This window comes from Pristiophorus japonicus, chromosome 12 (assembly GCF_044704955.1).
Source record: "Pristiophorus japonicus isolate sPriJap1 chromosome 12, sPriJap1.hap1, whole genome shotgun sequence".
NCBI lineage: Eukaryota > Metazoa > Chordata > Chondrichthyes > Pristiophoridae > Pristiophorus > Pristiophorus japonicus.
In genome coordinates, this window is record NC_091988.1 from 206,417,766 (window position 1) to 206,444,451 (window position 26,686).

General features: G+C 46.4%; 1 protein-coding gene across 5 annotated transcripts in view; it reads right to left on the bottom strand.

Annotated features, from left to right (window-relative positions):
* Positions 1 to 26,686, bottom strand: part of mmp24 (matrix metallopeptidase 24) — a 188,564-nt gene that overhangs the window by 88,558 nt on the left and 73,320 nt on the right. For 2 of the 5 annotated variants that reach the window (XM_070896500.1, XM_070896504.1), the window contains exons 2-3: positions 14,486 to 14,634; positions 6,280 to 6,396 (exon numbers count right to left, since the gene is read on the bottom strand). In XM_070896500.1, coding sequence (XP_070752601.1) covers positions 6,280 to 6,396; positions 14,486 to 14,634 — 266 coding nt within the window. Of the gene's footprint in view, positions 1 to 6,279; positions 6,397 to 14,485; positions 14,635 to 18,805; positions 18,867 to 19,182; positions 19,440 to 26,686 lie in introns of those variants that run through there. The other 3 variants (XM_070896502.1, XM_070896503.1, XM_070896501.1) reach the window with 3 other exon arrangements.

Here is a 26,686-nt window from a genome sequence, read left to right on the forward strand (position 1 = left end):
CCAAGTCCTGTTCACTGATTTACATTGGCTCCTGGTCCAACAACGCCTCAAATTTAAAATTGTCATCCTTGTGTTCAAATCTCCCCATGGCCTCACCCCTCCTTATCGCTATAATCTCCTCCAGCCCTATAAGCCTCAAAGATCTCTGCGCTCCTCCAAATCTGGTCTCTTGTGCATCCCGATTTCTATTGGTGCCGTGCCTTCAGCTGTCTAGGCCCCAAGCTATGGAATTCCCTCCCTAAACCTCTCTCTCCTCCTTTGATACTCGTTCAACCTACCTCTTTAACAAAGCTTTTGGTCACCTGTCCTAATAGCTCATGTGGCTCGATGTCAAATATTGTCAAATAACGTTCCCCTGAAGCACCTTAGGATGTTTTACTACGTTAAAAGCAAGCAGTTGATGTTTCCATTCTTGGTCGAATGCTACCGAGATGTTCAAGGCAGTGTAAGAAAGACTGGTATTAGAGATTCATATATGTATTCAATTTGTAGTCATTGACCGACTAATCTTACCCATGATTCTCTGTGGACATTAGAAATGTTAGAAGCTCCTTAAATAGCAAACTAATACAAGCTGTGAGCCAAGGTCACATGATTATAATAACAAAGTAGAAATTGGAGTCTGTTTAATTAAACCTAACAGTTAGAACATAGGAGCATAAATAAGAGGTTCCAAGGAGATGAAGGGATTTATAAACAAGATAACATGGACAAGCAGGCATTGATGAAAAATTACTGGAGACAGGAGTGGCCACATGCTAGCTCTGGTTTGACTGACAATGGTATTTTGACCATTAGAACTAATTTAACAAGGTGACCATATATGGACACTGGTCAAATTAACTTTTGATAAGAAATTGGTTAAAACATCGATACCCAAAGAATACCGTTGCACAGATACGGCTGGAATAGCAATGTACAGATTTAGGACAACATCGACCTGTGCACGAAAGTTTCCAGGGACCTGGGCCTGCGAGCTTTCGTCAACTATCGCTTTTTGTTAAGTATACTATTGCTGTAAGTTTAATAAATCTAATCCATTGTGCAAACCATACTGACTGCGGCCTATTAGGTTTGTCTTGTCAAGAACCCTTAAAAGTTTTACAGCAGCTACTCTCACCTCTCTTCCGGCATTCAATTCTAGTCTTTCATTCACTTGACACTATTCATGTTCCCTATCACCAATTGAATCATTGTGAGAGACTGGTGGGACAGTAATTGTTTGGGATAGTTTTGTGGACAGAACGTGCTGGACAATTTCCAATATTCTTCGATAGATGCCAGCACCATAACTTGTATAAAGGCTGCTACTTCTAAACACTAAAGGTGGGATTGATATCCGAGGTCTACAGCCATTAGTGCACTCAGACCGTTGATAATTTGTATAGTGAACTGAATTGGCTGCAAACTGGTCTCTCTGCCGGCGAACTTGCCAATTACTTATTGGCATTTAAAGGGTTGATGGAACAGCTCAGACACATTCTGTTACCACGGCGCACGTCAACTGAGAATAGTCAAGTATGTTTGTTCAACCTGGGCACTTGAAAACAAGAGAAAAACCAACATGATAATGTGACATAATTGCAACAGTGCATCGCCAAAACAGAATGATTTAAATTACACCCAATTGAGGAATTGAAATGGGCAGGATTAGTAATAGCACATAGCACTCTAACCAAAGGATTACCATCATTATTAATAGCGCATATCAATTGAACCAAAGGGTTTCTAGAGCTAATTGCAGCATAACAATGAAGGGTTTTGTTTTAATTTTCTGCCTTTTCACACTGCCCGAATTATCATCTCCCAGCCACGAGACTGACGGGATTAGATTGATCAACTCACACATGATTCCTTCTCTTTTCTTCTCCTTCTGTCCATCTCTCTCACAGGGTGACCTACCACCTGACCAGGCCCTGTTACAACATGAGCAAATTCCTATTCCCATGTGGGTGAGTTGCAGGTTCCATAGCATAGAAACATAGAAAATAGATGCAGGAGCAGGCCATTTGGCCCTTCGAGCCTGCACCACCATTCAATATGATCATGGCCGATCATGCAACTTCAGGACCCCACTCCTGCCTTCTCTCCATACCCTCTGATCCCTTTAGCCGTAAGGGCCACATCTAACTCCCTTTTGAATATATCCATCGAACTGGCCTCAACAACTTTCTGTGGTAGAGAATTCCAAAGGTTCACAATTCTCTGAGTGAAAAAGTTTCTCCTCATCTCGGTCCTATATGGCTTACCCCTTATCCTTAGACTGTGACCCCTGGTTCTGGACTTTCCCAACATCGGGAACATTCTTCCGGCATCTGACCTGTCCAATCCCATCAGAATTTTATATGCTTCTATGAGATCCCCTCTCATTCTTCTAAATTCCAGTGAATATAAGTCTAGTCGATCCAATCTTTCTTCATATGTCAGTCCTGCCATCCTGGGAATCAGTCTGGTGAACCTTCGCTGCACTCCCTCAATAGCAAGAATGTCCATCCTCAAAACTGCACACAATACTCAAGGTGTGGTCTCACCAAGGCCCTGTACAACTGCAGCAAGACTTCCCTGCTCCTATAGTCAAATCCTCTCGCTATGAATACCAACATGTCATTTCTTTTCTTTACTGCCTGCTGTACCTGCATGCCTACTTTCAATGACTGATGTACCATGACACCAAGGCCTCGTTGCACTTCCCCTTTTCCTAATCTGTCACCATTCAGATAATAATCTGCCTTCCTGTTTTTGCCACCAAAGTGGATAACCTCAGATTTATCCACATTATATTGCATCTGCCATGCATTTGCCCACTCGCCTAATCTGTCCAAGTCATCCTGCAGCCTCTTAGCATCCTCCTCACAGCTCACACTGCCACCCAGCTTAGTATCATCTGCAAACTTGGAGATGTTACATTCAATTCCTTTGTCTAACTCATTAATGTATATTGTAAATAGCTGGGGTCCCAGCACTGAACCTTGTGGTACCCCACTAGTCACTGCCTGCCAAAAGGACCCATTTATTCCCACTCTTTGCTTCCTGTCTGCCAACCAGTTCTCTATCCACGTCAATACATTACCCTCAATTCCATGTACCTTAATTTTGCACGCTAATCTCTTGTGCGGGACCTTGTCAAAAGCCTTTTGAAAGTCCAAATACCACCTCATCCACTGGTTCTCCCTTGTCCACTCTACTAGTTGCAACCTCAAAAAATTCAAGAAGATTTGTCAAGCATGATTTCCCTTTCATGAATCCATGCTGACTTGGACCGATCCTGTCACTGCTTTCCAAATGCGCTGTTGTTCAATCTTTAATAATTGATTCCAGCATTTTCTTCACTACCGATGTCAGGCTAACTGGTCTATAATTCCATTTTCTCTCTCCCTCCTTTCTTAAAAAGTGGGGTTACATTAGCTACCCTCCAATCCATAGGAATTGATCCAGAGTCCATGGAATGTTGGAAAATGACCACCAATGCATCTACTATTTCTAGGGCCACTTCCTTAAGTACTCTGAGATGCAGACTATCAGGCCCTGGGGTTTTATCAGCCTTCAATCCCATCAATTTCCCTAACACCATTTCCTGACTAATAAGGATTTCCCTCAGTTCCCTCAGTTCCTTTTTCTCGCTAGACCCTCGGTCCCCTAGTATTTTCGGGAGGTTATTTGTGTCTTCCTTAGTGAAGACAGAACCAAAGTATTTGTTCAATTGGTCTGCCATTTCCTTATTCCCCATTATGAATACACCTGATTCTGAATGCAAGGGACCTACATTAGTCTTCACTAATCTTTTTTTCTTCACATATCTATAGAAGCTTTTGCAGTCAGTTTTTATGTTCCCAGCAAGCTTACTCTCATACTCTATTTTCCCCCTTCTAATTAAACCCTTTGTCCTCCTCTGCTGAATTCTAAATTTCTCCCAGTCCTCAGGTTTGCTGCTTTTTCTGGCCAATTTATATGCCTCTTCCTTCGATTTAACACTGTCCCTAATTTCCCTTGTATGCCACGGTTGAGCCACCTTCCCCGTTTTATTTTTATGCCAGACAGGGATGTACAATTGTTGTAGTTCATCCATGTGATCTTTAAATGTCTGCCATTGCCTATCCACTGTCAACCCTTTAAGTATCATTCACCAGTCTATGCTAGCCAATTCACGCCTCATACCATCGAAGTTTCCTTTCTTTAAGTTCAGGACCCTAGATTCTGAATTAACTGTGGCACTCTCCATCTTAATGAAGAATTCTACCATATTATGGTCACTCTTCCACAAGTGGCCTCGCACGACAAGATTGCTAATTAATCCTCTCTCATTGGCATGCAGGTACAGCAGGCGGTTAAGAAAGCAAATGGCATGTTGGCCTTCATAGCGAGGGGATTTGAGTACAAGGGCAGGGAGGTGTTGCTACAATTGTACAGGGCCTTGGTGAGGCCACACCTGGAATATTGTGTTCAGTTTTGGTCTCCTAACCTGAGGAAGGACATTCTTGCTATTGAGGGAGTGCAGCGAAGGTTCACCAGACTGATTCCCGGGATGGCGGGACTGACCTATCAAGAAAGACTGGATCAACTGGGCTTGTATTCACTGGAGTTCAGAAGAATGAGAGGGGACCTCATAGAAACGTTTAAAATTCTGACGGGGTTAGACAGGTTAGATGCAGGAAGAATGTTCCCAATGTTGGGGAAGTCCAGAACCAGGGGACACAGTCTAAGGATAAGGGGGAAGCCATTTAGGACCGAGATGAGGAGGAATTTCTTCACCCAGAGAGTGGTGAACCTGTGGAATTCTCTACCACAGAAAGTTGTTGAGGCCAATTCATTAAATATATTCAAAAAGGAGTTAGATGAAGTCCTTACTACTAGGGGAATCAAGGGGTATGGTGAGAAAGCAGGAATGGGGTACTGAAGTTGCATGTTCAGCCATGAACTCATTGAATGGCGGTGCAGGCTAGAAGGGCCGAATGGCCTACTCCTGCACCTATTTTCTATGTTTCTATTACTCAAGACCCAGTCTAGGATGGCCTACTCTCTGGCTAATTCCTCGACATATTGGTCTAGAAAACCATCCCTTATACACTCCAAGAAATCCTCCTCCACAGTAGTGCTACCAATTTGGTTAGCCCAATCTATATGTAGATTAAAGTCACCCATGATAACTGCTGTACCTTTATTGCACGCATCCCTAATTTCCTGTTCGATGCCATCCCCAACCTCACTACTACTGTTTGGTGGTCTGTACACAACTCCCACTAGCGTTTTCTGCCCTTTGGTGTTTCGCAGCTCTACCCATATAGATTCCACATCATCCCAGCTAATGTCCTTCCTTACTATTACATTAATCTCCTCTTTAACCAGTAACGCTACCCCACCTCCTTTTCCTTTCTGTCTATCCTTCCTGAATATTGAATATCCCTGGATGTTGAGTTCCCAGCTTTGGTCACCCTGGAGACATTTCTCCATAATCCCAATTACATCATATCCGTTAACAGCTATCTGCGCAGTTAATTCATCCACCTTATTACAAATGCTCCTCGCATTGAGACTCAGAGCCTTCAGGCTTGCTTTTTTAGCACTCTTTGTCCTTTTAGAATCATGTTGTAATATGGCCCTTTTTGATTTTTGCCCTTGATTTCTCTGCCCTCCACTCTTACTTGTCTCCTTCCTACCTTTTGCATCTGCCCCCTGTTTATTTCCCTCTGCCTCCCTGCATAGATTCCCATCCCCCTGCCATATTAGTTTAAACCCTCCCCAACAGCACTAGCAAACACTCCGCCTAGGACATTGGTTCCGGTCCTGCCCAGGTGCAGACTGTCCGGTTTGTACTGGTCCCACCTCCCCCAGAACCGGTTCCAATGTCCCAGGACTTTGAATCCCTCCCCCTTGCACCATTCCTCAAGCCATGTATTCATATGAACTATCCTGTGATTCCTACTCTGACTAGCACGTGGCACTGGTAGTAATCCTGAGATTACTACCTTTGAGGTCCTACTTTTTAATTTAACTCGTAGCTCCCTAAATTCAGCTTGTGGGACCTCATCTGATTTTTTACCTATATCGTTGGTACCTATATGCACCACAATAGCTGGCTGTTCACTCTCCCCCTCCAGAATGCCCTGCAGCCACTCCGAGACATCCTTGACACTTGTACCAGGGAGACAACATACCATCCTGGAGTCTCTTTTGCGGCCGCAGAAACACCTATCTATTCCCGTTATAATAGAATCCTCTATCAGTATAGCATGAACGTACGGCAGCATGCTGGCCCAACACTAGCTGTGGCTCGGACAATACCTGTATGTAATGTGCTTCTGTCTCCACTTCTGCCCAGTTAGTGCGTAGCGTTTACTCCTCTGTCTGCGAGTAACCCGGGGCTGATCGGGGACTCCACACCGAGGCTTCTTCATCCACCTAACAGCAAGTAAACAAAGGCAACACTGCAGAATCATCCGTTAAACCAGAATCTACCACCATCATTGAATGATAGAATATTAAAGCACAGAAGGAGGCTATTCGGTCCATTGTGTCTGTCAGCTCGGTTCTCTCACCAATGGCCGTGTATTTTCCTCTACTTCAAATAGTTATCCAATTTTCCTTCAAAAGATGCAATAGTTGCTGCCTCCATCACTTCCTGTGGCAAATCATGCTTTAACAATCCTCTGTTCCAAGAAATTCCTCCTAACGCCTCTCCTCACTCGTACAATTTTAAATTGATGACCCCTCGTCATTGACTCCCCAACCAGAGGACATAGTCTTTCCGCATTAACTCCATCAGAAGCTTCATAATTTTAAAAACCTATATTGAATCTCTCTGTTCCAGTGGGGATAGTCCGAGTATCTCCAGTCTCTCCTCATCACTATAGATCCCATTCCTGGCACATCCTGGTGAACACACGTTGCAGACTCCATCACCTGGCTCTGGATATTTAAATTTTCACAATGGAGGTCAATAGATTTTTGTTAATGAAGGCTATCAAGGGATATGGAGCAAAGGCGGGTAAATGGAATGATCTAATTGGAATGGTGGAACAAGCTCAAGGGGCTGAATGGTCTCCTCCTATTCCAATGCTCCACAGCAGTTCTCCTCTGATTAGGGTGAAGCTCAGTGACTGATCCACTGCAAGTTCTGCTGAATTTTGTTCAGAACCAATTCTTATTCTACAATTATCCTTAACAATAGTTCCATCACCTCCTCTAGTGCACCTACATTCTCACCATCAGGTGTTAAAAACTGCTGCTAAATATTTATTCAATATCTCAGCCAAACCTTCAACCTTCAGTTAGATTTGCCCCTTCTACTCTGAATAGTCCTATCGTCCATTTAACTACTCTTTTACTTTACATATGCGTATAAAACCCCAAACTATTTCCTTTTAATATCTATTGCTAACCCTTTACCATTTCCCCTTATGCCCTTCTAATTTCCCTGTATGTGGACATAGCTTTCTCCATCCTAGAGTCCTAACAAAAACATAACAAGGAAGCTAGGTTCTGTGGACAGAAAGTGTGTGCAGACACAAAATTTTTAGCCTTAGTTATACAGGTTGGACCTCCCTTATTCAGGACTCCCTTATCCAACACCACCCCTCATCTGGCAAGTTTCTGGCGGCCAGGGGACGCATGCGCAGAATGCGTTCTACCTCTGCCCCGACTTTGGGGCCTACCGACACCCGCTGGGGCCCGCCGACACTTGGCCCGCTGGGGTCCGCCGACACTCGGCCCGCTGGGGTCCGCCGACACTCGGCCCGCTGGGGTCCGCCGACACTTGGCCCGCTGGGGCCCGCCGACACTCGGCCCGTTGACACCCGCTGGGGCCCGCCGACACTCGGCCCGCTGGGGCCCGCCGACACTCGGCCCGCTGGGGCCCGCCGACACTCGGCCCGTTGACACCCGCTGGGGCCCGCCGACACTCGGCCCGCTGGGGCCCGCCGACACTCGGCCCGTTGACACCCGCTGGGGCCCACCGACACTCGGCCCGCTGGGGCCCGCCGACACTCGGCCCGTTGACACCCACTGGGGTCCGCCGACACTCGGCCCGCTGGGGCCCGCCGACACTCGGCCCACTGGGGCCCGCCGACACTCGGCCCACTGGGGCCCGCCGACACTCGGCCCGTTGACACCCGCTGGGGCCCGCCGACACTCGGCCCGCTGGGGTCCGCCGACACTCGGCCCGCTGGGGCCCGCCGACACTCGGCCCGCTGGGGTCCGCCGACACTCGGCCCGCTGGGGCCCGCCGACACTCGGCCCGTTGACACCCGCTGGGGCCCGCCGACACTCGGCCCGCTGGGGCCCGCCGACACTCGGCCCGTTGACACCCGCTGGGGCCCGCCGACACTCGGCCCGCTGGGGCCCGCCGACACTCGGCCCGTTGACACCCGCTGGGGCCCGCCGACACTCGGCCCGCTGGGGCCCGCCGACACTCGGCCCGTTGACACCCGCTGGGGCCCGCCGACACTCGGCCCGCTGGGGCCCGCCGACACTCGGCCCGCTGGGACCCGCCGACACTCGGCCCGCTGGGGCCCGCCGACACTCGGCCCGTTGACACCCGCTGGGGCCCGCCGACACTCGGCCCGCTGGGACCCGCCGACACTCGGCCCGCTGGGGCCCGCCGACACTCGGCCCGCTGGGGCCCGCCGACACTCGGCCCGCTGGGGCCCGCCGACACTCGGCCCGTTGACACCCGCTGGGGCCCGCCGACACTCGGCCCGTTGACACCCGCTGGGGCCCGCCGACACTTCTTTCGCAGCCCACCCGGGGTGCCGACCTCCTCTCCCCCCTTCCCGACCTTGGGCCACCTACCCTCCCCCCACCCCCCCTCAGGCCGCTGACATCCCCTCATCCGGCAAAATCCCTTATTCAGCACAGGCTAGCTCCCGAGGGTGCCGGATAAGGGAGGTTCAACCTGTACCGTATACTTCCTTCTTAAATTCATCACTATATTACAACAATGACTACATTTCATTGGCTGTAAAGCGCTTTTGGACATCCGGGGGCCATGAAAGGTGCTTAGAAATGCAAGTCTTTCTTTTCTTTTTAAGTTTCAATTTAGCTTAAATGTAATTATCCACGGAACTCTATCCTTTGATGTACCCTCTGTTCATCCTCTGGGAATTTTGTACTCTATCCATTTCATATTTGATCACTTTTTTATTCATTCTCAGAATATGGGCTCTGCTGCAAGGCTGCAATTATTGTCCTTCCCCAGTTGCCCTGAGAAGGGGTTGATAGGCCACATCAGGAGCAAATAGATAAACAATAATGACAGTTTTTAGCAATTGTTTTAAAATGGAGTGGCTTGCTAGACCACCTGAGAGGTCACCAAGAGTCAGCCACAAAGTGTGGGACTGAAGTCAGGTGCGACCCAGACCAGGGAAGGTTGGCAGGCAATGTTCCCTCTTTTTTTTGGGTGCGTGGCCTCTTTATTCAATTCAATTTCACAACTTGCCCTGATGGGAAGTGAAATGGAACTCACGATCAGAGCGAGTTCTTTACATAGGTTATATCGGATATATGACACAGAAACAGGCCATTCGGCCCAACAGGTCCATGCTGGCGTTTATGCTCCACTCGAGCCTCCTCCCGTCTTTCCTGATCTAAATCTATCAGCATAACCCTCGATTCACTTCTCCCCCATTGGCTTGTCCAGCCTCCCCTTAAATGCATCGATACTATTCGCCTCAACCATTCCCTGTGGCAGTGAGTTCCACATTCTCACTACTCAAATGGGTAAAGAACTTTTTTCTGAATTCCCTATTGGATTTCCTAGTGACTATCTGATATTGATGGCCTCTAGTTATGCTCCTCCCCACAAGTGGAAACACTCTCTCTGTATCCACTCTATCAAAACCTTTCATCATTTTAAAGACCTCTATAAGGTCACCCCTCAGCCTTCTTTTTTCAAGAGAAAAGAGACCCAGCCTGTTCATCCTTTCCTGATATGCATCCCCTCACATTTCTGGTATCATCCTTGTAAATCTTCTCTGCATCCTCTCCAGTGCCTCGCTATCCTTTTTATAATATGGCGACCAGAGCTGGGAAAATTAGAAAGTTAAAGAGAAAGGACAAGGCAATAGCGCAGGGTAGCAATAGGGGTAATGATAACTACAGTGTGACAGGAAGGGACAGAGCATACAAACATAAGAGTGCACCAGCAAATACGGTCAGATATTAATGGTTAAAAGACAAAATTAAAGGCACTTTATCTGAATGCACGCAGCATTCGTAACAAGACAGATAAATTGATGGCACAAATAGAAATAAATGGTTATGATCTGATAGCTAAATACAGAGACATGGTTATGAGGTGATCAAGGCTGGGAACTGAATATTCAGGGCTGCTTGACATTTCGGAAGGATAGGCGGAAAGGAAAAGAGGTGGGGTAGCTCTGTTAATAAAGAATGAGATCAGTACAGTAGTGAGAAATGATATTGGCTTGGACGATCAAGATGTAGAATCAGTTTCGGTGGAGATAAAAAATAGCAAGAGAAAGAAGTCACTGGTGGGAGTAGTCTATAGGCCCCCAAACAGTAGCTATGCTGTAGGGCAGAGTATAAATCAAGAAATAATAGGGGCTTATAAGAAAGGTACTGCAATAATCATGGGCGACTTCAATCTTCATATAAATTGGACAAAGTAAATTGGCAAAGGTAGCATTGAGGACGAGTTCATAGTGTATTTGGGACAATTTTTTAAAACAATATGTTTGGAACCAACCAGGGAACAGGCTATTTTAGATCTGATAATGTGTAACGAGACAGGATTAATTAATGATCTCATAGTAAAGGATCCTCGAGAGAAGAGTGATCATAACATGATAGGATTTCACATTCAGTTTGAGGGTGAGAAACTTGAGTCTGAAATTAGTGTCTTAAATCCAAATAAAGGCAATTACAAAGATATGAAGACTAAGTTAGCTAAAGTGGACTGGGAAAATAGATTAAAAGATCAGATGGTAGATAAGCAGTGTCAGACATTTAAGGCGATATTTCATCATTCTCAACAAAGATATATTCCATTGATAAAGGAAGACTCTATGAGAAGGATGAACCACCCATGGCTAACTAAGGATGGTTTCAAATTGAAAGAAAATGTATACAATGTTGCAAAGATTAGTGGTAGGCTAGAAGATTGGGAACATTTTAGAAACCAACAAATGATGACTAAAAAAATAATAAATTGGGAGAAAATAGATTATGAGAGCAAACTAGCAAGAAATATAAAAACAGACAGTAAGAGCTTCTACAGGTATATCAGAAGGAAGAGAGTAACTAAAATAAATGTTGGTCCCTTAGAGGATGAGACTGGGGAATTAATAATGGGAAACAAGGAAATGGCAGACTTTGAACAAGTATTTTATATCGGTCTTCACGGTAGAAGTCACTAAAAGCATCCCAATAATAGTAAAAAATAAGGGACAAAAGGGAGGGAGGAAATTAAAACAATCACTACCACTAGAGAAAAAGTACTAGTCAAACTAATGGGACTAAAAGCTGACAAGTCCCCTGGACCTGATGGCCTGCATCCGAGGATCTTAAAAGATATGGCTGCAGAGAGATAGTGAATGCATTGGTTGTAATCTACCAAAATTCCCTAGATTCTGGAAAGGTTCCAGCAGATTGGAAAACTGCAAATGTAACGTCCCTATTCAAGAAAGGAGACAGAAAGCAGGAAACTAGAGGCCACAGTTAATCTAACATCTGTCATTGGGAAAATGCTGGAATCCATTATTAAGTAGTAACAGGACACTTAGAAAATCAAGCAGTCAACGAGGTTTTATGAAAGGGAAATCGTGTTTGACAAATTTATTAGAGTTCTTTGAGGATGTAACAAGCAGGGTGGATTAAGGGGAACCAGTAGATATAGTGTATTCTGACATCCAGTACTAGATGAGCAGAAACTTTCTCCAACTAAATATTGAGGAGACCAAAGCCATTGTCTTTGGTCCCTGCCACAAACTGCGTTCCCTAGCCACTGACTCCATCCATCTCCCGAACATCTATCTGAGGCTGAACTTGACTGTTCGCAACCTAGGTGCCATATTTGACCCTGAAATGAGCTTCCGACCACCTGTCCGTGGCATAACTAAAACAGCCTATTTCCACCTCCGTAACATTGCCCTCCTCCGCCCCAGCCCATCTGCTGCTGAAACCCTGATCCATGCCTTTGTTGCCTCTGGACTTGACTACTCCTGGCTAGCTTCCCATATTCTCCCCCACGTAAACTTGAGGTCATCCAAAACTCGGCAGCCCTTGTCCTAACTCGCACCAAGTCCCGATCACCCATCACGCTTGTGCTCGCTGACCTACATTGTTTACAAATCCCTCCATGGCCTTGCCCCTCCCTATCTCTGTAATCTCTTTCAGCCTCACAACCTCACGAGATGTCTGCGCTCCTCAAATTCTGCCCTCTTGAGCATCCCTGATTCTGAACCATTGGGTGGCCGCGCCTTCAACCGCCTGGGCCCTAAGCACTAGAATTTCCTCCCTAAACCTCTCCGCCTCTCTTTCTTCCTTTAAGATGCTCCTTAAAACCTACCTCTTTGACCAAGCTTTTTGCCGTAATTTCTTCTTGTGGCTCAGTGTCAAATTTATTTGTTTTTTCTTATAACACTGCTTTGAAGCACCTTGGGACGCTTTACAACATTAAAGGTGCTATATAAATAAAAGTTGTTGTTGTTGTATTTAGATTTCCAAAAGGCATTCGATAAGGTGCCACATAAAAGGTTACTACACAAGATAAGAGTTGGGGTTACTATATTAGAATGGAGAGAGGATTTGCTAACAGAAAACAGAGAGTCAAGATAAATGGGTAATTTTCAGGTTGGCAAACTGTAACAAGTGGGGTGCCACAGGGATCAGTGCTGGGGCCTCAACTATTTACAATCTATATTAATGACTTGGATGACAGGACTGAGTGTATTGTACCCAAATTTGCTGATGATAGAAAGATAGGTGGGAAAGCAAGTTGTGAGGAGGACACAGAGTCTGCAAAGGGATATACAGGCTACCTGAGTGGGCAAAAATTGTCAGCTGGAGTATAATGTGGGAAAATGTGAGGTTATCCACTTTTGTAGGAAGAATAGAAAAGCAAAATATTATTTAAATGGAGAGAGACCACAGAATGCTGAGGTACAGAGGGATCTGGATATCCTCGTACATGTAACACAAAAAGTTAGCATGCAGGTACAGCAAGTAATTAGGAAGACAAATGGAATGCTGGCCTTTATTGCAAGGGGATGGGATTTAAAAGTAGGGAAGTCTTGCTATAATTGTACAGGGCATTGGTGAGACCACACCTGGAGTTCTGCGACAGTTTTGGTCTCCTTATTTAAGGAGGGATATACTTGCATTGGAGGCAGTTCAGAGAAGGTTCACTAGGTTGATTCCTGGGACGAAGGAGTTGTCTTATAAGGAAAGGTTGAGCAGGTTGGGCCTGTACTCATTGGAGTTTAGAAGAATGCGAGGTGATCTTATTGAAACACATAAAATTCTGAGGGGGCTTGACAAGGTAGATGCTGAGATGATGTTTCCCCTCGTGGGGGAATCTAGAACTAGGGGCCGTAGTTTCAGAATAAGGGATCGTCCATTTAAGACGAAGATGAGGAAGAATTTCTTCTCTCAGAGGATCGTGAATCTTTAGAATTCTCTACCCCAGAGAGCTGTGGAAGCTGAGTCATTGAATATATTCAAGGCTGAGATAGACAGATTCTTGAACTATAGGGGAGTCAAGGGTTATGGGGAACAGGCAGGAAAGTGGAGTTGAGGCCAAGATCAGCTCAGCCATGATATTGAATGGCGGAGCAGGCTCGAGGGGATATATGGCCTACTCCTGCTTCTATTTCTTATGTTCTTTTGTTCTTATTAGCGGTACGCAGTACTCTAAGTGTGCTCTAACCAAGGTTCGATACAGGTTTAGTATAACATCCCTACTTTTCAATTCTATACCTCTAGAAATAAACCCGAGTGCTTGGTTTGCCTTTTTATGGCTTTTGATGAAGTAATGTTGATGAGGGCAGTGCAGTTGATATTGTGTATATGGACTTTCAACATGTGTTTGACAAAATACCACACAATAGACATGTTAGCAAAATTAAAGTCCATGGGATTAAAGGGACAGTATCTGTATGGACATGAAATTGGCTCAGGGACAGAAAGCAGAGATTAGTGGTGAACGGTTGTTTTTCAGACTGGAGGGAAGTATATAGTGGTGTTCCTCAGGGATCAGTATTAGGACTACTGCACTTTTTGATATATATTAATAACCTCAACTTGGGTATACAGGGCATAATTTCAAAGTTTGAGATGACACAAAATTCGGAAGTGTAGTAAACAATGAGGAGGATAGTAACAGACTTCAGGAGAACATGGACAGATTGGTGAAATGGGCAGACACATGGCAGATGAAATTTAATGCCGAGGAGTGTGAAGTGATTCATTGCAATATGAAATGTCCAAGTTTCCAGTTCTGGGCTAGACAGATAGGAAGTCTGCTGCAACTTACTCTACGGTGGTCTCATCGAGCACTCCCGTGACCGGGATCCTGTAGAAACGTTGCATTGCTGCGATGGCAGCTTGCATAGAATGAGCGGAACGCAAGGCTGATGTACGGATATCATCCGGGAGAAAGTATCCGTAGGTCTTCAACCAATTCTGTAAAAGAAAAAATATGTCACCTGAACACATCCTTTACAGAGTTCTATACAATGAGCAGAGTTTGAACCTGAGAATGCTGTTGAACAGCAATATACCGAAGCCCTAAGGCCCACGACAATTCCAAATCCCACCATATTCTGTGCTGGGCGCATTGAGTCTGCCAAGAAAATAGTGGCTACAAGCAACTGGAGCCCGGGCCAGCCTTGCCTCCTCCTGGAGTCATACCGCCCACTTGAGGGTCAGCACACACACACACTTCCTGCTCACACTGCCCTGTCACACACACACTTCCTGCTCACACTGTCCATCACTCACACTTCTCGTTCACACTGCCTCCTGTCACACACACTTCCCGCTCACACTGCCCCATCACATTTCCCGCTCACACTGCTCCTTGTCACACACACACATCCCGCTCACACTGCTCCTTGTCACACACACACATCCCGCTCACACTGCCCCATCACACACACACTTCCTGCTCATACTGCCCCCTGTCACACACACACTTCCTGCTCACATTGCCCTGTCACACACACACTTCCTGCTCACGCTTCCTGCTCACACTGCCCCTTGTCACACACACACTTCCTGCTCACACTGCCCCGTCACACTTCCTGTCTCACACACACTTCCCACTCACACTGCCCCCTGTCAGACACACACATCCCGCTCACACTGCCCTGTCACACCCACACTTCCCGCTCACACTGCCCCGTCACACACACACATCCTGCTCACACTGCCCCGTCACACACACACATCCTGCTCACACTGCCCCGTCACACTGACCTGTCACACACACACTTCCTGCTCACACTGCCCCCTGTCACACTTCCCTCTCTCACTGCCCCCTGTCACACACACACTTCCCACTCACACTGCCCCCTGTCACACTCACACTTCCTGCTCACACTGCCCCGTCACACATTGCCCGTCACACTTCCTGTTCACACTGCCCCTGCCGCACACACCCTTCCTGCTCACACTGCCCCTGCCACACACACACACTTCCCGCTCACACTGCCCTGTCACATACACACTTCCTGCTCACACTGCCACATCACACACACTTCCTGCTCACACTGCCCTGTCTCACACAATTCTCCTGTCACACACACACTTCCCGCTCACACTGCCCCCTGTCACACACACACTTCCCGCTCACACTGCCCCGTCACACAAACTTCCTGCTCACACTGCCCTTGTCACATACACACTTCCCGCTCACACTGCCCCCTGTCACACACACTTCCCGTTCACACTGCCCCCTGTCACACTTCCCACTCACACTGCCCCGTCACACACACACTTCCTGCTCGCACTGCCCCCTGTCACACACACTTCCTGCTCACACTGCCCCATCACATTTCCCGCTCACATTGCCCCCTGTCACACACACTTCCTGCTCACACTGCTCCATCACATTTCCCGCTCACACTGCCCCCTGTCACACACACACTTCCTGCTCACACTGCCCCGTCACACACACACACACTCTCATCCAACATTGTCACTCTGTACAATGACCACATTTAAAGAATTTTGGGTCACTGGTTGGATGCAGCAAGAACTGGGCACAGGACACAATGTAATTCAAGTGTGGATTTGCAGTCGAAGATTTATTCATCTCTCCATTGACTCAGCCTTTGCTTGTTCCTCTACATCGCCTCATCCTCTGGCTCCAAGGCAAAGGAATTCCCGCTGTAGGCAACCAGGTCTCCAGTCATCTTGGACCCCCTTGCCACTGGACCAAGACCTTGCGTACGCCCCAACGCTTGACACAACAGATGAGGCCAAAGAGGGATTTTACTCCAGCCTCGAACAATCCCTATCCCGCGTCCCGATGGACAACAAACTGATCCTGCTCAGCGACTTCAGCACCAGAGTCGGTAAGGACACAGACCTCTGAGGAGGAGTGATCGGCAGAGAGGGGGTAGGGAAAACCAACTCCAGCGGTACCCTGCTCCTGACAAAATGCCTAGAACACGACCTAGTCATCACCAACACCTTGCTCCGCCAGAGGGACAAGTACAAGGCATCGTGGCAACACCCTACATCATCGCTCGAGCCAGGGATCGCAAGGACATGTGCATCACCCGTGCCATGACAGGAACTGATGACTGCTGGACGGACCACCGCCTAATCCATTCCGTCATCAACATCAATATAACCCCAAAAAGCTGCAGAAAAATCAGCCACCGGGGCACTCAAAGACCCAGCTAAGAGAGACCTATACTGCCAGCTCCTCACTGCTAACCTGGCGACCCTTGATGACCCCGAGACGCAGAATTCCCACAGCGCTTGGTCTGCCCTCCACGCCTCCATAACCAGTGCCTGCGAAGGGACGCTCAGCCACACAACCAGGAAACATCAGGACTGGTTTGATGAGAATGACCAGGAGATCCAAGAGCTAATAAATCGCAAGCGCAGGGCATTTCTGAACCTAAAACAACAACCCAACTCGGGAACAGAAAAGCAGCTTTACAGACAGCTTAAGGCCGAGGTTCAACAAAAAACCCGCGACCTAAAGAATAGATGGTAGGTGGAGAAAGCACAGGAGATTCAGCAGCTGGCCGACAGCCATGATGTGCGAGGATTCTTCACCGCAGTCAAGGCCACCTACGGCCCAAGCACCCAAAGCCCCACCCCACTGCTGGACATGAATGGGGAGACACTTATCACAAACACCGCAGAAAGGAGCACTTCGAAGATCTCCTTAACCGAGACTCTGCCTTTGACACGAGTGTCCTTGACCCCCATCCCGCAGCATGCTACCCGCCACCATCTCAGCAAAAACCCCAGCCCTGCACGAGGTAGAAAGGCCATCCGAAGCTCAAGAACAACAAGGCAATGGGAGCGGATGGAATCCCCGCTGAGGAACTAAAGTATGGTGAAGAGGCACTAATGGCACGAATGCCTCATTTCTCTCATCTGGAAGGAGGAGAGCATGCCGGGAGATCTCAGAGATGCAGTAATCATCACCATTTTAAAAAAGGGGACAAGTCCAACTGCGGCAACTACAGAAGAATCTCCCTGTTGCCAGCCACAGGGAAAGTCATCGCCAGAATCTTCCTCAACCGTCTTCTCCCTGTGGCTGAGGTGCTCCTCCCGGAGTCACAGTGTGGATTCTGTCCCCTACGGGGCACAACGGACCTGATCTTTATGGCGCGACAACTGCAAGAGAAATGCAGGGAACAGCACCAACCCTTGTACATGGCCTTTTTTGACCTTACAAAGACTTTTGACACTGTTAACCGCAAGGGACTATGGAGCGTCCTCCTCTGCTTTGGCTGCCCCTAAAAGTTTGTCGCCATCCTCTGCCTGCTCCACGATGACATGCAAGTCGTGATCCTGACCGATGGATCCACATACAGACAGGGGTCAAGCAGGGCTGCTTCATTGCACCAACCCTCTTCTCGACCTTCCTCGCTGCAGTCCTCCACCTCACACTCAACAAGCTCCCCACTGGAGTGGAACTAAACTATAGAACCAGTGGGAACCTGTTCAACCTTCATCGCCTCCAGGCTAGATCCTAGACCATCCTATCCTCTGTCGAACTACAGTACACAGATGATGCTTGCGTCTGCACACATTCAGAGGCTGAACTCCAAGTCATAGTCAACATCTTCACCGAGGCGTATGAAAGCATAGGCCACACACTAAACATCTGTAAGACAATGGTCCTCCACCAACCTGACCCCGCCATACAGCACAACCCCCCAATCATCAAGATCCATGGCACGGCCCTGGACAACATGGACCACTTTCCGTACCTCGGGAACCTATTATCAGCCAAGGGCAGACATCACCGACGAGGTTGAACACCGCCTCCAGTGCGCCAGTGCAACCTTCGGCCGCCTGAGGAAGAGTGTTCGAAGATCAGGCCCTCAAATCTGGCACCAAGCTCATGGTCTACAGGGCTGTAGTGATACCCACCCTCCTATATGGCTCAGAGATGTGGACCATATACAGTAGACACCCCAAATCGCTGGAGAAATACCACCTTGAGTCTTGTCGCCGAGAACATGCAGAAAACAAGCGCAGGCAGCGGAAGGAGCGTGCGGCAAACCAGTCCCACCCACCCTTTCCTTCAAGCACCATCTGTCCCACCTGTGACAGAGACTGTAATTCCCGTATTGGACTGTTCAGTCACCTGAGAACTCACTTTTAGAGTGGAAGCAAGTCTTCCTCGATTTTGAGGGACTGCCTATGATGATGACATCTCCTCATCCTCAGGCTCCAAGGCAAAGGAATTCCCAGGGAATGGCAACCAAGCACAGCAGGGGTTTTGAAGGGGGTTTTAAGCTGCCTGAGATGTTATGATTTACACACTGAGGTAAACAAAAGAGAATTACATTTCAACAAAATTATTAATTCGAAGTGCAATGAAAAACTACAGCGAACAAAAAAATTTTAAAATCTAGAAGCCGATCCTGAACCAGCAAAACACGGCTCGGAGACAGAGGACACCACAAGACCAGGAGCTACCGCAGCCTAGAGATCTCCCTGCGCATTTCCTGGGCTAACCTCTAGATCACAAACCTTCTGCTGAGGAACAAGCCAGTGCTGTTAGGCCCCGAAATTCTGGGCTGTACAATCCCTGAAAATAGGCCGATTCTCCCAGTTCGTTGTCCCCTCCCATGTTATGCTGGATGTTTACAGCCAGCAGCCGAAGCTGGGAGGTGAAAGTCCAGTATCCTGCCCATCGCACCCCACATTCCCGCACTGCTTCAGTAGTTATTGGAAACTTAGCTCCAGTCCACAGGAAGCGTGTTTTTAATTTCAGTTTCTGTGTGAAGCTGTCAGCTCCCCACTGCAGCAAAGGAGCTCTTGTTACTTTTCCAAGAAGGCAATTTTCTCTTTTTAGAACCGTGACCTCTGTGCTCCAAACACCAGTCAACAGTCTCACAACTTCTGCAGTGTCAGTGGACTGGAGTGACCATAAATTAGCTAGAGAGAGAGAGAGAGCGACGCACAAACAGCCCACAGCTCGGCTTCAAATACTGCCCCCCCAAATATTGCCCCCCCCCCCAATATTGGGATCCCCCCATACTAGTCCCTTAAATAATGGGCACCCACCCCAAATATTGAGAACCCCCACAATAATACTGCCACCATTACTACTGCCCCCCCCATCAATACTGCTCCCCTGCCAATCTCCGTGCAAGAGTAATAGGCAGTAAGAGGCAGATCGCATCTGCATGAATCATCGAGTGCCCAAGCACCATCTGGTCGCTGAGGGACAGCAGTAGGGGTGGGAGCTATCGGCCTATGGGGCAGTGGGAGGTTTGGAAAACCAGGGTAAATACCGATTAGGGAGTGTGGAGAAACTAGTTCAAGAATGGAATTCCAAGTATGATCTCTGAAATACGGTTGTAACTGAAACTGTGTGCGCCAATCTGAAACCAATATACTCTTCGTGGTTACCATGACCAGAGTTATACTGTCACACAGATTCCTTGGATTTAGCAGCAAGTCTAAAGCCAGTTTCTCACTGCAGAACACGAACTAACTATGATATTGACCTCATGAGCCGAACATGTACACTGTACAAAACCAGTATTAGAGGTGAAAATTAAAATTAATATGCAAGGACGAGCAAGGCTATAGTTACAAAACAGCACTGTTTTCTATATTTTCCATTGCTGACAACTGGACATATACACCTGAACCTCCAAAAAAACGAGTTATACTGCCACCTACAAAGTCAAATTTGGGTTTGAAACTCTCAACCGGTGGGTGTTTCATTTCTACTAATTTAATGCAGTACAGAATGTGATTCCAGTGAAGCTTAAAACCCCATGGCCACTTAATTGGAAAAACATTTTATTAAAGGAGAAACATCACCTTGGTGGAGTGAAAGTGTCTGGAGCCACGGTTTGTCTGCCTCACGTGTTTGTAAATTGTGGGGAAACTTTCCCAACCCGCAAATCAAACCCAGCGACAGCAAAATGGCAGAAATATTAAATACTTACTTTGCCTTGGTATTTACCAGGGAGACTAACATGGTGGACATGACATTAGAAGAAGAGATCAAAAAAGATATAAAGACATTTAAGATAGAAAGAGAGGACGTAATTGATCAAACATAGAGAGGATAAAACCCCTGGTCCGGATGGATTGCATCCGCGCATATTAAAAGAAGTTAGGAAAGAAATAGTAGCGGCACTGTTACATATATATATGTAAATATATATATATAAATTCATTAAAAAAGGGAATAGTGCCAGAGGACTGGTGGACAGCTAAAATGATTCATATATTTAAAAAGGGAGATAGAACTATCTCCAGGGAACTATAGACCAATTAGCTGAACATTGGTGGTAGGAAAGATAATGGAATCCTTACTCAAAGATATAATAGAAAAAAATCTAGAAACTAAAAATATAATAAAGAGTAGGTAGTACAGATTTCAAAAGGAAAGGTCGTGCTTGACCAACCTTAATGAATTGTTTGAAGAAGTAACAGAAAGGGTAGATAGGGATAATGCAGTAGACGTAATATATTTAGATTTCCAAAGGCCTTTGATAAGGAACCGCACAGTCGACTCATGACTAAGGTCGCTGATTGCAGTGCGGGTAGGCACAGCAGGAGAGGTGAAGGAGCGGCAAGAGTTTGTAGAGGGAAGTGACGGGGCCCAGGAGAGGTGTGAATCTGGGGTCCAGAAGAGGTGAAGGCCCAGGGGCAGCACGGGCCAGCCCACACTGCGATATGTGCGCGCGCTCGGTCTGTGCAGCAGAGCTGGTCTCCAGTTAGTCTTGGTTAATCCTTGCCACTGGACCAAGACCTAGCTCTGTCAAGCCCGTGTGGTGGCTGATGTGCAACGGCCATCACATGTAAAAAAAATCCACGCACTGGCATCTTCCACCCTTCACGATGTAGCTCGGGATCTGGAATATTAGGTCCTTCATTGAAATACTGGTGAACTCATCCCTTTTTGGCGTGGAAGCAAGTCATCCTCACTTCGAGGGACTGCCTATGATGATGAAGGTCGTCAGAACATGTGGAATCGGGACAAGTAGCAGAATGGATATCAGACTGGCTATCAAACAGATAAGAGAGAGTAGGAGTTAATGGTAGTTACTCAGATTGGCAAATGGTGAGAAGTGGTTCCACAAGGATCGGTGCTGGGACCACTGTTGTTCACCATTTATATTAATGATATATTTGGACTCGGGAATCTGAAGTACAATTTCCAAATTTGCGGACAACACCAAATTGGGAGGTGTAGTTAATGCAGAGGAGGACTGTGATAAAATACAAGAAGACATTAATAAATTTACAGAATACAGAAGAGATTTAATGGAATGGTTCCAGGGATGAAGGATTACAGTTACATGGAAAGACTGGAAAAGCTGGGGTTGTTCTCCTTAGAGCAGTGAAGGCTGAGAGGAGATTTGATAGAGGTGTTCAAAATCATAATGGGTTTAGATACAGTAAATAAAGAGAAACTATTTCCAGTGGCTGAAGGTGCAATAAACGTGGGCACAGAGTCAAGGTGATTGTCAAAAGAACTAGTGGCGACATGAGGAAACACATTTTTACACAATGAGTAGTTAGGATTTGGAATGTACTAGCTGATAGTGTCTTGGATACAGATTCAATAGCAGCCCTTAAAAAGGAATTAGATAAATAACATTCGAGAAAAAAATTGCAGGGCTATGGGTAAAGAGCGGGGGAGTGGGACTAACTCGATTGCTCTTCGAAAGAGATGGCACAGAATCCATGGGCTGACTATGCTTCTATGATTGTAATGAGCATGTAATTGACAAATAAACTTCAATAAAGAAGTGTGAAGCGGCACATTTTGGTAGGAAGAAATGGAGGCCACACACTCTTTGGAAAATAAGGGGCCGAAATTCCCTTGATAATGCCGCCCATTGACGCTGGCGATGGGTGGCAAAGGCCAACTGTTGGTGGTAAGCGGTGTCCACGCCTCCATCAAAATTGAGTTGGTCTTTGATGGAGGCGCCAAGAGGTAACACTGTGTCCTCTAATGCTACCCACGTGGTGACATCATCCAACGTGCAATGCTACCTTGGGCGCAGCTGTTGCAATATTGCATTTCTACGGTGGCCATACAGGCAGGCGTTCGTACAGCCTGCAAAACGTTGGGTTAACATAGCGGATCTCGGGTGAAATCGGCCAGAAATCAAGGTAAGTTTTTTCTTTCGTTATTTCAACAGTTATTTACTAGTTGTACAAGTGGGGAAGTATGTGTGAGAGTCAGGGAAGTTTTAGTTTTTAATTCTTCTCGTTTTCCCAGCAGCCTTCTGTCACGAAATTGAGTCGGCTTCCTGAGCTCCCGTCCCATTGGAGCCCGAGGATGGGTATGCAACATCACTTTTAGCACTGTTCTCTCACCTTTGAGTGTATAAACTGTATTTGGGAATTTGAGCCTGCACCTAACACCTGCCGCTAAAATCAGTACTCAGGCGGTGACACCGCCTCAAAAAAGGCCAAAACCAATTTCAACCCCAGAGTCTAAATGGGGTATAGAAACAGAGGGAGCTGGGGGTACAGATACACAAATCACTAAAAGTTAATAAGGCCATAAAAAAAGGAAATGAAAAACTAACATTTATATATCGTCTTTCACGACCACCGGACGTCTGAAAGCGCTTTACAGACAATGAAGTGCCTTTTGCAGTGTAGTCACTGTTGCAATTGTAAAAAGCAAACAAAGCAATGGGGCTGATTTCTGGAGGGATATAATTGAAGTTATGTTAAACTGGTTATACCACACTTGGAGTACTGTGCGCAGTTTTGTATTATAAAAAAGATACAGAGGCTCTGGCAACGGTGCCAAAAAGATATACTAGAACGATACCAGAACTGAGAGGTTATACATTACATAAGAATTTGGAGCAGGAGTGGGCCATTTGGCCCCTTGAGCCTGCTCCGCCATTTAATAAAATCATGGCTGATCTGCTTGGGCTCAGCTCCACTTGCCTACCCGCTCCCCATAAGCCTTCACTCCCTTATCGCTCAAAAATCTGTCTAGCTCCACCTTAAATATATTCAATGACCCAGCCTCCACAGCTCTCTGGGGCAGAGAATTCCACAGATTTACGACTCTCAAAGAAGAAATTCCTCCTCATCTCAGTTCTAAATTATCAACTTCTTATTCTTAAACTATGTCCTCTAATTCTGGATTCCCCCACAAGTGGAAACATCCTTTGCATCTACCTGTCGAGCCCCCTCAGTATCTTATGTTTCAATAAGATCACCTCTTATTCTTCTAAACTCCAATGAGTATAGGCCTAACCTACTCATCTTTACTTCATAAGTCAACCCCCGCAAGTCCAGAATCAACCTAGTGAACCTTCTCTGAACAGCCTCCAATACAAGTATATCCTTTCTTAAATAAGGAGACCCAAACTGTACACTGCACTCTAGGTGTGGCCTCACCAATACCCTGTACAGTTATAGGACTTCCCTGCTTTTATACTCTATCCCCCTTGCAATAAAAGCCAACATTCCATTTGCCTTTCTGATTACATGCTGTACCTGCATACTAACTGTCATGTATCCTACATGGCTACTGTTGGTACTATCACAAGATGTGCCACCAGGAGAGCGATAGTGATAGGGGATTCGATTGTAAGGGGAATAGATAGGCGTTTCTGCGGCCGCAACCGAGACTCCAGGATGGTATGTTGCCTCCCTGGTGCAAGGGTCAAGGATGTCTCGGAGTGGGTGCAGGACCTTCTGAAAAGGGAGGGTGAACAGCCAGTTTTCATGGTGCACATTGGTACCAACGATATAGGTAAAAAAAAGGGATGAGGTCCTACAAGACAAATTTAAGGAGCTAGGAGCTAAATTAAAACGTAGGACCTCAAAAGTAGTAATCTCAGGATTGCTACCAGTGCCACGTGCTAGTCAGAGTAGGAATCGTAGGATAGCTCAGATGAATACGTGGCTTGAGCAGTGGTGCAGCAGGGAGGGATTCAAATTCCTGGGGCATTGGAACCGGTTCTGGGGAAGGTGGGACCAGTACCAACTGGACGGTCTGCACCTGGGCAGGACCGGAACCAATGTCCTAGGGGGAGTGTTTGCTAGTGCTGTTGGGGAGGAGTTAAACTAATATGGCAGGGGGATGGGAACCAATGCAGGGAGACAGAGGGAAACAAAAAGGAGACAAAAGCAAAAGACAGAAAGGAGATGAGTAAAAGTGGAGGGCAGAGAAACCAAAGGCAAAAACCAAAAAGGGCCACTGAATATAAAAGGGGCTGCAGGAGGGGTCAAAACTAAAAATCATGGTTTAAAAACTAGTATTAAAATACTCTATCTAAACGCGCGCAGCATTCGAAATAAAGTAAATGAGTTGACGGCACAAATCATTGCAAATGGGTATGATTTGGTGGCCATTACAGAAACGTGGTTGCAGGGTGGCCAAGACTGGGAATTAAACATACAGGGGTATCTGACGATTCGGAAAGATAGACAAGAAGGGAAAGGAGGTGGGGTAGCTCTGTTAATAAAGGATGATATCAGGGCAGTTGTGAGAGACGATATTGGCTCTAATGAACAAAATGTTGAATCACTGTGGGTGGAGATTAGAGATAGTAAAGGGAAAAAGTCACTGGTGGGTGTAGTTTATAGGCCCCCAAATAATAACTTCATGGTGGGGAGGGCAATAATCAAGGGAATAATGGAGGCATGTGAAAAAGGAACGGCATTAATCATGGGGGATTTTAACCTACATATCGATTGGTCAAATCAAATCGCACGGGGTAGCCTGGAGGAGGAATTCATAGAATGCATATGCGATTGTTTCTTAGAATGGTATGTTACAGAACCTACAAGGGAGCAAGCTATCTTAGATTTGGTCCTGTGTAATGAGACAGGAAGAATAAACGATCTCCTAGTAAAAGATCCTCTTGGAATGAGTGATCACAGTATGGTTGAATTTGTAATACAGATTGAGGATGAGGAAGTAGTGACTCAAACGAGCATATTATACTTAAACAAAGGGGACTACAGTGGGATGAGGGCAGAGTTGGCTAAAGTAGACTGGAAACACAGACTAAACGGTGGCACAATTGAGGAACAGTGGAGGACTTTTAAGGAGCTCTTTCATAGTGCTCAACAAAAATATATTCCAGTGAAAAAGAAGGGCAGTAAGAGAAGGGATAACCAGCCGTGGATAACCAAGGAAATAAAGGAGAGTATCAAATTAAAAACCAATGCGTATAAGGTGGCCAAGGTTAGTGGGAAACTAGAAGATTGGGAAAATTTTAAACGACAGCAAAGAATGACTAAGAAAGCAATAAAGAAAGGAAAGATAGATTACGAAGGTAAACTTGCGCAAAACATAAAAACGGATAGTAAAAGCTTTTACAGATATATAAAATGGAAAAGAGTGACTAAAGTAAATGTTGGTCCCTTAGAAGATGAGAAGGGGGATTTAATAATGGGAAATGTGGAAATGGCTGAGACCTTAAACAATTATTTTGCTTCGGTCTTCACAGTGGAAGACACAAAAACCATGCCAAAAATTGCTGGTCACAGGAATGTGGGAAGGGAGGACCTTGAGACAATCACTATCACTAGGGGGGTAGTGCTGGACAGGCTAATGGGACTCAAGGTAGACAAGTCCCCTGATCCTGATGAAATGCATCCCAGGATATTAAAAGAGATGGCGGAAGTTATAGCAGATGCATTCGTTACAATATACCAAAATTCTCTGGACTCTGGGGAGGTACCAGCGGATTGGAAAGCAGCTAATGTAACGCCTTTGTTTAAAAAAGGGGGCAGGCAAAAGACAGGTAACTATAGGCCAGTTAGTTTAACATCTGTAGTGGGGAAAATGCTTGAAACTATCATTTAGGAAGAAATAGCGGGACATCTAGATAGGAATCGTGCAATCAAGCAGACGCAGCATGGATTCATGAAGGGGAAATCATGTTTAACTAATTTACTGGAATTCTTTGAGGATATAACGAGCACGGTGGATAGAGGTGTACCGATGGATGTGGTGTATTTAGATTTTCAAAATGCATTCGATAAGGTGCCACGCAAAAGGTTACTGCAGAAGATAAAG